The sequence below is a fragment of the Coregonus lavaretus genome, assembly GCF_964263955.1.
Source record: "Coregonus lavaretus genome assembly, chromosome: 13".
NCBI classification, from domain to species: domain Eukaryota; kingdom Metazoa; phylum Chordata; class Actinopteri; order Salmoniformes; family Salmonidae; genus Coregonus; species Coregonus lavaretus.
The window spans coordinates 42,503,587-42,515,527 of NC_140000.1; the positions used below are offsets into that span (position 1 = coordinate 42,503,587).

General features: G+C 48.7%; 1 protein-coding gene across 1 annotated transcript; it reads left to right on the forward strand.

Annotated features, from left to right (window-relative positions):
• Positions 1-7,961: 7,961 nt before the first annotated feature.
• Positions 7,962-11,171, forward strand: LOC311139930 (putative cartilage matrix-associated protein; the record flags this gene model as incomplete). Its single annotated transcript, XM_084174928.1, has 5 exons — positions 7,962-8,019; positions 8,244-8,318; positions 8,406-8,501; positions 10,589-10,687; positions 11,083-11,171. The coding sequence occupies 5 exons, from the start codon at positions 7,962-7,964 to the stop codon at positions 11,169-11,171; spliced, it is 417 nt and encodes a 138-aa protein (XP_084031054.1).
• Positions 11,172-11,941: the final 770 nt, after the last annotated feature.

An 11,941-nucleotide genomic window follows, 5' to 3' on the forward strand; every position in this document is an offset into this window, starting at 1 on the left:
CTGGACAACCTACTCACGACTCGCGGACGTCCCAGATGGGGGCCTCCCATTCCACCCTCCAGCGCCTCCGAGCAGAGTCCGATGGAGCTTGGAGGGGCTGGCGCTAGAGGGAGAAGAGGTAGGAACCCGAGGGGGGCAGTCTCCTGCACCAGGTGTGGCCGCGGAGGGCACACCGCGGCTAGGTGCTGGGGAGGGTCCTCTGAGGAGGGAGATGGCAGGCCATACAGTGGGGAGTCCTCCCAGGTGAGTAGGCGCCCTACTTACCCAGAGCTTTCTGTCGTCCACTTTACATTACCTGTTTGTTTTCCACAGGTTGCACCTCGTTCCCAGCATAAGGCGCTAGTCGATTCAGGCGCAGCTGGGAATTTTATAGATCGTAAATTCTGTGTTAAGTTAGGGATTCCCCTCCTTCCAGTCGATAAGCCTTTCCCCGTACATGCCTTAGATAGTCGTCCGTTAGGATCTGGGTGGATTGGGGAGCTCACAGCGCCACTTAGGATGATGACGCAGGGGGGTCATGAGGAGATGATTCAACTCTATCTGATTGACTCTCCTGCGTATCCGGTGGTACTGGGGCTTCCCTGGTTGACTACCCATGATCCTACTATTTCGTGGCGAGAGAAGGCTCTTAAAGGGTGGTCTGCTCAGTGTGAGGGGTTATGTCTGGGTGTTTCCGTAGGGGCGACCTCGGTGGAAAGTCCGAACCAGATGTCAGCACTGCACATTCCTCCTGAGTATGAGGATTTGGCACTCGTGTTTAGTAAGACCCGAGCGGCACGATTGCCACCTCATAGACAGGGGGATTGTGCGATAGACCTCCAGACAGGAGCCGCGCTTCCGCGGAGCCATGTGTATCCTTTGTCACAGGAGGAGAAAAGGGCAATGGAAACTTACATTGCCGAGTCTCTGAGACAGGGATACATACGGCCCTCTACTTCTCCCGCGTCCTCAAGCTTCTTTTTTGTGAAGAAGAAGGATGGAGGTCTGCGTCCGTGTATTGACTACCGCGGTCTCAATCAGGTGACTGTTAAATATAGTTATCCACTTCCGCTGATTGGGACTATGACGGAGTCATTACACGGGGCACGGTTCTTCACAAAATTGGACCTCAGGAGCGCATATAATTTGGTGCGCATTAGGGAGGGCGATGAGTGGAAGACAGCATTTAGTACTACCTCCGGCCATTACGAGTATCTCGTCATGCCATATGGGTTAATGAATGCTCCATCAGTCTTCCAATCGTTTGTAGATGAAATTTTCCGGGACATGCAGGCTCAGGGAGTGGTGGTGTACATCGATGATATTCTGGTGTACAGTCCTACTCGGGCCGAGCATGTAGCCCTGGTGCGCAGGGTATTGAGGAGACTGTTGGAGCATGACCTGTATGTCAAGGCTGAGAAATGTCTGTTCTTTCAGGAGTCAGTTTCCTTTTTGGGTTACCAGTTGTCTGCGTCAGGGGTGAGAATGGAGGTGGACCGAGTGTCCGCCGTGCGTAATTGGCAAACCCCAACGACGGTTAAAGAGGTGCAGCGGTTTTTGGGTTTTGCGAATTAATACCGGAGGTTTATCCGGGGTTTTGGACAGGTGGCAGCTCCCATTACGTCTCTTCTGAAGGGGGGTCCGGTGCGCTTGCAGTGGTCGGCTGAGGCGGACAGGGCTTTTGGGAGACTGAAGGACCTGTTTACCTCGGCTCCGGTGTTGGCGCACCCGGATCCCACTTTACCTTTCCAAATTGAGGTGGACGCGTCTGAGGCCGGTATTGGGGCCGTTCTATCTCAACGCTCGGGTACACCACCTAAGCTCCGCCCCTGTGCTTTTTATTCTAAGAAGCTCAGTCCGGCGGAGCGGAATTATGACGTAGGGGACAGGGAGCTGTTAGCCGTAGTACAGGCCCTAAAGGTGTGGAGGCATTGGCTTGAGGGGGCTCAGCACCCTTTTCTCATTCTGACCGATCACCGTAACCTGGAATACATTCGGGCAGCTAGGAGACTGAATCCTCGCCAGGCTCGATGGACTATGTTTCTCGCCCGGTTTGTGTTTAAGATCACTTACATCCCTGGGTCCCAGAACGGGAAGGCAGATGCTCTGTCCCGCCGGTATGACGCGGAGGAGAGGTGCGTGGAGTCCATTCCCATACTACCGGAGTCTTGTCTGGTGGCACCGGTGGTGTGGGAGGTCGATGCGGAGATCGAGCGGGCGTTACGTACCGACCCTAGTCCTCCACAGTGTCCGGTGGGTCGGACGTACGTCCCGCTCGAGGTCCGGGATCGGTTGATTTATTGGGCTCACACGTCTCCCTCCTCTGGACATCCGGGTATTGGTCGGACAGTGCACTGCCTTAGTACGAAGTACTGGTGGCCAACGTTAGCCAGGGATGTGAGGGTTTATGTCTCCTCCTGCTCAGTGTGTGCCCAGTGTAAGGCACCCAGACACTTGCCCAGGGGTAAATTACAGCCCCTGCCCGTTCCACGACGACCCTGGTCTCACCTATCGGTGGATTTTGTTACCGATCTTCCCTCCTCACAGGGGAATACCACCATCCTGGTCGTTGTGGATCGGTTCTCTAAGGCCTGTCGTCTCCTTCCCATGCCGGGTCTTCCTACTGCCCTACAGACCGCTGAGGCTCTATTCACTCACGTCTTCCGGCATTACGGGGTACCCGATGATATAGTGTCCGATCGAGGCCCCCAGTTTACCTCCAGAGTCTGGAGAGCATTTATGGAACGTTTGGGGGTCTCGGTGAGCCTTACCTCGGGTTACCACCCGGAAAGCAATGGGCAGGTCGAAAGAGTCAACCAGGATGTGGGTAGGTTTCTGAGGTCATATTGTCAGGGCCGGCCGGAGGAGTGGGCGAGATATGTGCCCTGGGCCGAGATGGCACAGAACTCTCTCCGCCACTCCTCCACTAGACTAACCCCTTTTAAGTGTGTATTAGGGTACCAGCCGGTTCTGGCACCGTGGCATGAGAGCCAGATCGAGGCCCCCGCTGTGGATGAGTGGGTACGGCGCTCGGAGGAGACGTGGAACGCTGCTCACGTCCATCTGCAGCGTGCCATACGTCGACAAAAGACGAGCGCCGACCTACACCGCAGTGAGGGGCCAGTGTACGCACCTGGAGATCGAGTCTGGCTCTCAACCAGAAACCTACCCCTCCGCCTGCCCTGCCGGAAGCTGGGTCGGCGGTTTGTGGGGCCTTTTAAAGTCCTGAGGAGATTGAATGAGGTGTGTTACAGGTTAGAACTACCTATTGATTACAAGAATATTAACCCCTCATTCCATGTGTCTCTCCTCAGGCCGGTGGTAGCTGGTCCACTCCAGGACTTCGAGATTGAGGAGACTCCTCCGCCCCCGTTGGAGATCGAGGGGGCTCCGGCGTACACTGTTCGGACCATCCTGGATTCGAGACGCCGGATGGGGGGTCTCCAATATCTCGTGGAGTGGGAGGGGTACGGTCCGGAGGAGCGGTGCTGGGTGCCGAGGAGGGACATTCTGGATCCGTCCCTGATGACCGAATTCCATCGTGGTCATCCTACGCGCCCTGCTCCGCGTCCTCCTGGGCGTCCCCGAGGCCGGAGGTGGCGCGCGGCTGGGGCCGCGCGTCAAGGGGGGGGTACTGTCACGGTTTCGGCCGAGGCAGCTCCTCCTCCTTGTTCGGGCGGGTTTCGCCGGTCGTCGTCTCCGGAGTACTAGCTGCCACCGCTCCATGTTTCCTGTTTGATTAGTTTTGTCTGTTAGCCACACCTGTCTTGTGTTATGTCTCATTAAGCACCCTATTTAGTTTCCTTGTTGTTAGTGTAGTGTTGTGTGTAATTGTTTTGTGTCAGGTGTTTGTGCGTTACCCGTGTTTCGGTACGCCATTGCTATTTAGCTTCCTCCTCGGTTGAGGAGAGTTTTGCGCCCTGTGTTGTGCGCTCGTGTTTTGACGCCTGTGTGCGTCTTTTGGCCTCTGGCTGTTTTTGGATTTATTTTGCACTCGCCAGTAAAGTCTTGTTGGACTGTCTATCTGCTTCTGCGCCTGATTCCACACCACACCACTTCTAACATCGTGACAGGTCTTAAAAAAAGAAGTGTGCTTCTTCAAGCTTATAGAGAAATGTGATAGTTGCCTAAATATGGGCTAGGAGCCTTTTCATTGGCCCATTTAGGGGCATAGTAAAGGTATAAAAACATTGTGCATTGTATGATTTTCAGAGCGCTCTCAATGAATAAAGGCTGACCATTGCAGAATTGTGTCTTTGCTTATTTTATTTAAACTAAGAGATTTACAACCTCTTGGGAAATATTCAAAGATTTAAGAAGTAGTTGACTTCAACCATTGAGATAACAAAATTCTTGTGACAGTATAGCACATTGTTTGTAACTTATGGGAGCTGTGCCCATCGGGGCAATGCACAGTACTGAGATCATCCATACCAGAGTGGCTAATGGGCTCTGTTGCTTTGCATTTGCCCAGGCCTGGCAAGGCTGGCATACATCAACACGAAACACACACACCTGCTTCTCCTCAGGGAGAAAACATATGCACACACACAGTAAAACAGATGGACACACACAGGAAGTTAACACACAGACAAACACATTTGAATCCCCATCTGTATCTTCTCATTAAGAGTCTCCTGGTCTACAAGTCTTCCAAGCAGCAAAAACATCAGAGTTGAAAACATGAAACACTACATCTTCACATGTACAATCTAAGGGATACAAAAGCAGCTTTGGCATCTCCAGTGAGACCCTGGTCACTGATTGGACAGTGATGAAAGATGTGTCCTCATTGGCCTGAACTGACCCCAGATCAGTAACCCGGAGAAAACCACACACACACACTACCCTCCACTCCCTATGCTGTGTGGCTCTTATACGATGATTTAGATCAGTGACACCCTTATGATTTGGGAGGTATAATGAAAGACAATCTCTGCCTCTGCTCCTTCTCACTCGCTCTCTCCTTCTCCTTTATGTCTCTCATCCTTCTCTCTCTCTCCTTCATCCCTTCTCGCTATCTTCTGCATGAAACATTTTGTTTAGAAGTTCAAATTATCTTTAGTGCATCAAGGTTATTGTTCAAATGATCTTTAAAGTGCATCAAGTTTATTGCACTGCAGATTTTTCTTGTGTGTTCTTAAATGTCTCTCAGTAACGACAACACCGATTCTGGCTCAGGTTATACACTACCGGTCAAAAGCTTTAGAACACCTACTCATTCAATGATTTATCTTTATTTTTACTATTTTCTACATTGTAGAATAATAGTGAAGACATCAAACTATGAAATAACACATGTGGAATCATGTAGTAACCAAAAAAGTATATTTGAGATTCTTCAAATAGCCACCCTTTGCCTTGATGACAGCTTTGCACACTCTTGGCATTCTCTCAACCAGCTTCACCTGGAATGCTTTTCTAACCATCTTGAAGGAGTTCGCACATATGATGAGCACTTTGTTGGCTGCTTTTCCTTCACTCTGCGGTCTGACTCATCCCAAACCCTCTCAATTGGGTTGAGGTCGGGGGATTGTGGAGGCCAGGTCATCTGATGGAGCACTCCATCACTCTCCTTCTTGGTAAAATAGCCCTTACACAGCCTGGAGGTGTGTTGGGTCATTGTCCTGTTGAAAAACAAATGATAGTCCCACTAAGCCCAAACCAGATGGGATGGCGTATCGCTGCAGAATGCTGTGGTAGCCATGCTGGTTAAGTGTGTCACAGACAGTGTCACCAGCAAAGCACCCCCACACCATAACACCTCCTCCTTCATGCTTCACGGTGGGAAATACACATGTGGAGATCATCCGTTCACCCACACCACGTCTCACAAAGACACAGCGGTTGGAACCAAAAATCTCCAATTTGGACTCCAGACCAAAGGACAAATTTCCACAAGTCTAATGTCCATTGCTCGTGTTTCTTGGCCCAATCAAGTCTATTCTTCTTATTGGTGTCCTTTAGTAGTGGTTTCTTTGCAGAAATTCGACCATGAAGGACTGATTCACACAGTCTCCTCTGAACAGTTGATGTTGAGATGTGTCTGTAACTTGAACTCTGTGAAGCATTTATTTGGGCTGCAATTTCTGAGGCTGGTAACTCCAATGAACTTATCCTCTGCAGCAGAGGTAACTCTGGGTCTTCCATTCCTGTGGCGGTCTTCATGACAGACAGTTTCATCATAGCGCTTGATGGTTTTAGCAACTGCACTTGAAGAAACTTCCAAAGTTCTTGAAATTTTCCGAATTGACTGTAGTTTCTGTAGTTAATGATGGACTGTAGTTTCTCTTTGCTTATTTGAGCTGTTCTTGCCATAATATGGACTTGGTCTTTTACCAAATAGGGCTATATTCTGTATACACCCCCCCCCCCCCCCCCCCCCCCCCCACACACACACACACACACACACACACCTTGTCACAACACAACTGATTGGGTGAAATCATTCACTAAACCCTAAACCTCAACTACATCTCGTAATGAATAATGTGGAAATTGAGCAAGTTGAGGTGACTAAACTGCTTGGAGTAACACTGGATTGTAGACTGTCATGGTCAAAGCATATTGATACAACAGTAGCTAAGATGGGGAGAAGTATGTCCATAGTTAAGCGCTGCTCTGCCTTCTTAACAACACTATCAACAAGGCAGGTCCTACAGGCCCTAGTTTTGGACTACTGTTCAGTTGTGTGGTCAGGTGCCACAAAGAGGGACTTGGGAAAATTCCAGTTGGCTCAGAACAGGGCAGCACGGCTGGCCCTTAAAAGTACATGGAGAGCATTGATGACATGAGGAGAGATTGACTTCATCACTGCTTGTTTTTGTGAGAGGTGTCGACGAGCTGAATGTACAGAGCTGTCTGTTTGGAATACTGGCACACAGCTCGGACACCCATGCATACCCCACAAGACATGCCACCAGAGGTCTCTTCACAGTCCCCAAGTCCAGTACTACATAGAGCCATGACTACATGGAACTCTATTCCACATCAGGTAAATGATGCAAGCAGTAGAATCAGATTTTAAAAAAACAGGTAAAAATACAGCTTGTGGAACAGCGGGGACTGTGAAGAGACACATACACAGGTACATACACATATACATATAGACACTCACTCTACACACACGTACACATGGATGTTGTATTGTAAATATGTGATAGTGGAGTAGTGGCCTGAGGGAACACACTAAATGTATTGGGTAAAGTGTTATGAAATATAATGTCATGTAATATTTTAAATTGTATGTAACTGCCTTAATGTTGCAGGACCCCAGGAAGAGTAGCTGCTGCCTTTTCAGCAGCTAATGGGGATCCTTAATAAATAAAAATACAGAGATTGGCTCAAACGCACTAAGAAGGAAAGAAATTCCTAAATTAACTTTTAAGAAGGAACACCTGTTAATTGAAATGCATTCCAGGTGACTACCTCATGAAGCTGGTTGAGAGAATGCCAAGAGTGTGCAAAGCTGTCATCAAGGCAAGGGTGGCTATTTTGAAGAATCTCAAATCTCAAATATATTTAGATTTGTTGAACACTTTTTTGATTACTACATGATTCCATGTGTTATTTCATAGTTTTGAGGTCTTCACTGTTATTCTACAATGTAGAAAATAGTAAAAATAAAGAAAACCCTTGAATGGTAGTGTATGTCACGCTCCCCTCTTCACCCCTCCTCTGGGCGAATGAAATTCCAGCTGTCCCCCCTCCCCAAAACTCCCTCTCTTTCTCTTTCTCTTCACACCCACTCTCTCCTTCCCTCCCCTCTCTCTCCCTCGCCTCTCCTTCTCTCTCTCTCTCCTTCCCTCCCCTCTCTCTCCCTCGCCTCTCCTTCTCTCTCTCTCTCCTTCCCTCCCCTCTCTCTCCCTCGCCTCTCCTTCTCTCTCTCTCTCCTTCCCTCCCCTCTCTCTCCCTCGCCTCTCCTTCTCTCTCTCAGTTCATAACTTCACTGCTTGCAGCGCTGCTTCACTGTATTCTTCATCATGTCCTGGACTCATCTGGTCTTTCTCTCTCTGCTCGCCACCCTCCTCATCCTCACACGTAAGTACCCCGATAGGGGGTTGACATGCTGGGGATGGGGTCGGGGGTCAAGGAAAGGTGTGGGAGAGGAAATGGTGGGTGACATTTTTTACTTTTCTATGGTGAAGGTTTGATGTTTATGGTGAGACCTTTTTTGAAAGGTGCATGTTCAGAAGTTCTAAAAAGAGGCCTTCCTGATCAACTCAAGTGTAAAATTGACAAAAACCTCCCTCTCTCTTCTCCAGTCTTCACCGGGGTGGAGAGTGCATCGGTGAGAGACGAAAAAGATGGAAGAGACGGAAAAGCTGCAGAGCCCAAAGGTGAGTGTCGTATGTTCCATACCCCCTCCCAATCTGAGTGACCCCAATGACCCTCTTTGACCCTTACCTGCTACCCTCTGCCCCCAGGGTCAGCGCGGCGAGTCTTCATGCCCGAAGCGGACGCAACAAACTTCTTCAAAAAGCGCAGTCGGCGCTCGGCCAAACATGAGGCGGAGGTCCTCGGTGAGGCTGTTTACCATTAATATGGGGTGTTACCATGGAGACGGAGCCAGGGCAGGACAGGGCAGGGCAGGACAGGGGGCATGGGGGTTGATGATGGTAGTGTTTGTATGTGGTTGAAGTTGCTGGTGCCATTATGGCCAGTTTGTTTTGGGAGGTTTCCAGCACTCTGTAGAGGCTGGTGGTGTGTGTGGGTGTGTGTACTCAAAGTCTATTAATTTGATGGTCTGTGGATTAAAATGTTGGGTGGTGTGGTTTGAGGTCATGGCTGTGAACTCTGAGGGCAGACTGAAGACTCCAAATCTCCCACAGGTGTATCGCTAGCAGCTGCTCCCAAAGCTTATAAGCATTTGAAGCCATCTGCTTCACACAAATATACACACACACACACACACACACACACACACACACACACACACACACTGGCTGGAGGCAGCAAAAGGAGTCACAGGGTAGTATGGAGCAGCCTCTCTCCCTATCTCCCTCTCTCCCTCTCTCCCTCTCTCTCTCTCGCTCTCTCTTGCTCTCTCTCCCTCTCTCCCTCTCTCCCTCTCCCTCTCTCCCTCTCTCTGTCCCTCTCAGCCAGTCCCAGAGACAGACAGGCTGTCGTCTGCTCCAGCTCTCCCCCTGTCAGTGCACCTCTCTGGGCCACCGCTCAGAGAAAACAAGCCCACACTCCTGGAAAGCGTCAGTTACAAAAGACCGTTTATATCGCCTGCCAGCCAGTCACCGAGGCGCTGGGTGTGCACGAGAGAGAAGGGGGGAGAAGTGTGTGCGTGCATGAGGGTATGTGTGAATGTGTGTATGTGTGTGTGTGCGCACATGAGGGTGTGTGTGTGTGTGTGTGTGTATACGACTTTGATGTGACCGTGTTAGGGGAGTGATGCGCAGGTAGCAGGAAAGGCACTGCAGGAGCTGAGACAGGAATGTGTGGACCAATTAACCATTATAGTGCAGAGAGAGAGAGAGAGAATAAGATGAAATGAGAGAGAGAAAAGAAAGCAAAGAAACCTGAGGAGGATAATGGAAAGGTCTGTTGACTTGGCCATTGGGTTAGAGTAAGACACGTGAGCAGGTCTGCAGCCACGACGACAGAGAGAGAGAGAGAGAGAGAGAGAGAGAGAGGGAGAGAGAGAGAGAGAGAGAGAGAGAGAGAGAGAGAGAGAGAGAGAGAGAGAGGGAGGGAGAGATTTGTGACCTGTTGCCACACGAAAAGGGCAACCAGTGAAGAACAAACACCATTGTAAATACAATCCATATTTATGTTGATTTATTTTCCATTTTGTACTTTAACTATTTGCACATCATTAAAACACTGTACATAGCCATAATATGACATTTGAAATGTGTCTATCCCTTTGAAACTTGTGAGTGTAATGTTTACAGTTTTGATTGTGTATTTCACTTTTGCTTTGGCAAGGTGAACATGTTTCCCATGCCAATAAAACCCTTTGAATTGAGTTGAATCAGACAGAGAGAGAGATAGCAAACACAGCCAGTAAGCCTAGTACCTGAGAAAGTTTCCATTCTGCAAAGCCTCATTCCAACAGACCGTTTCGTAAGAAAACAACCTACTATTCAGAGTGTTTGTTCTTGTTGTGTGTGTACTCAAGACATTGTGATGTAACCTTAACACTTCTGTGAGTACCCCAATGAGGGTTAGTGTCCAATGTACACAGCACCTGTCTGTGTGTCTGTGTGTCTGTGTGTGTGTGTGTGTGTGTGTGTGTGTGTGTGTGTGTGTGTGTGTGTGTGTGTGTGTGTGTGTGTGTGTGTGTGTGTGTGTGTGTGTGTGTGTGTGTGTGTGTGTGTGTGCGTGTATGTTTGTGTGTGTGCGTGTGTATAAAGCAACAGGTACAGTATCTCTCCCAAAAACTGTATGATAGAGTTGGACTGCCTGCAGGGGAGTGTGTGACCTGAGGAAAGTGTGAGGTGAGGACAGGTTGGAAGTTTGGCGGCAAACATGATCGAGGTTCATTACGTAACTAAGACAAGACCTGTCACTCTACCTCAGTGACCATAACACCTTATTCCATCTCTCCTTCTTTCCCTCTCTTTTCCCCCTCCTCCCTCCCTCTCTCCCCCCGTAGCTGAGCAGAGGGTGAGGCTGTCGGCTGATGAGAGGAGGAGGGAGTACTATGACGAACAGAGGAATGAGTTTGAGAACTATGTGGAAGAGGAGCGCGATGGTAAGACCGACTAACTCTGTTCCAAATATGAGGTTTAAACCATAACTGACCATTTGGTTCAACTCAGGCCCTTATACCGCTTAGTGGTAAATGCCACAGCTTGATTTGTCTGCAGTAATCACAGTCTAATCACAGTTATCACACAGTGTGCTGCACTGAACACTTTGACCACACGACTGTATAGGGATTTGTTGGGTTTGTGGTTGTTCTTGTGCCTATTATGTATCTGGAAAGGGTTTTCTCCCACATAAGTAAACCGAAGTGTTTCACATGAAGGACAGAAATACACTTTCTTAGTCCTCCGCGTTCTACACTCTGAAGGTTGCCACAAACAGAAAACCTTTCCTTTCCCCTCTCTCTGCTCCCTTCCTCTGCTCTCCTCTCTCCATCCACAGAGCAGGATGAGAGGACACGGGAGAAGACAGAGCAGTGGCGTGAGTTCAACTATGATGGACTCTACCCCCGTTATCCACGCGGTTGGTGAGCATGCTCCATAGGCCAAGGGGTTCAGAACATAGTGCACCAGCCTGTGATTGGTAGGACCCTGTGTCACTTAAGACACCTAGCCTATCAGACGGACATTACAAGACCATGGGAAATGGCCAAACCATCACTCACCTAGGAGTAAAAAGGTTTACGTACAAAACTATTACACTCAATCATTTAAAATGGTAATATTATGTAGATAAAATGCAGTTTTGTAGCGTTTATATTAAAGACTTTGGGTGGGGCAGGTCAAGTTCGAAAAAGGAGGCTGTTGTGATTGTGTGTGTATTTCTATGCATGCTTATTTCAGTCTCTATCTTTGTACATGTATCTGGGTGGTAAACTGTTGGGTGTGGTCTGTGTATCTTCCACATCTGTCTGTGTATCAAACTGTATTGTCCTTTCTGTATTGTAACCAAACTGTAATCACATATGAAACCTGTACTGTAATTCAGAACCACAGAGACCAATAAAGACAATACTAAAATCTAAAATGTACCTTTTTGGCGTATAGAATTTCTGTTATTATTACAGTAAGTGTCGATAAATCAGAGGTGATTTCCTAAGCAAATGTGTGTGTGAGAGAGAGTGAGAGAAAGAGAGAGTTGAAGGAGGGTGGAGAAAGAGTGAGAGGGTGAAAAGAGAGAGGGGAAGCTGGAGAAAGAAGGGATGATTAAATGAATGTGTGTGAGTGAGTCCTGGGGAACTCATCAGACTGAGATAAATGTTGGGATTCCATGCGAGACTACCAACATTCCACAGCTGCAA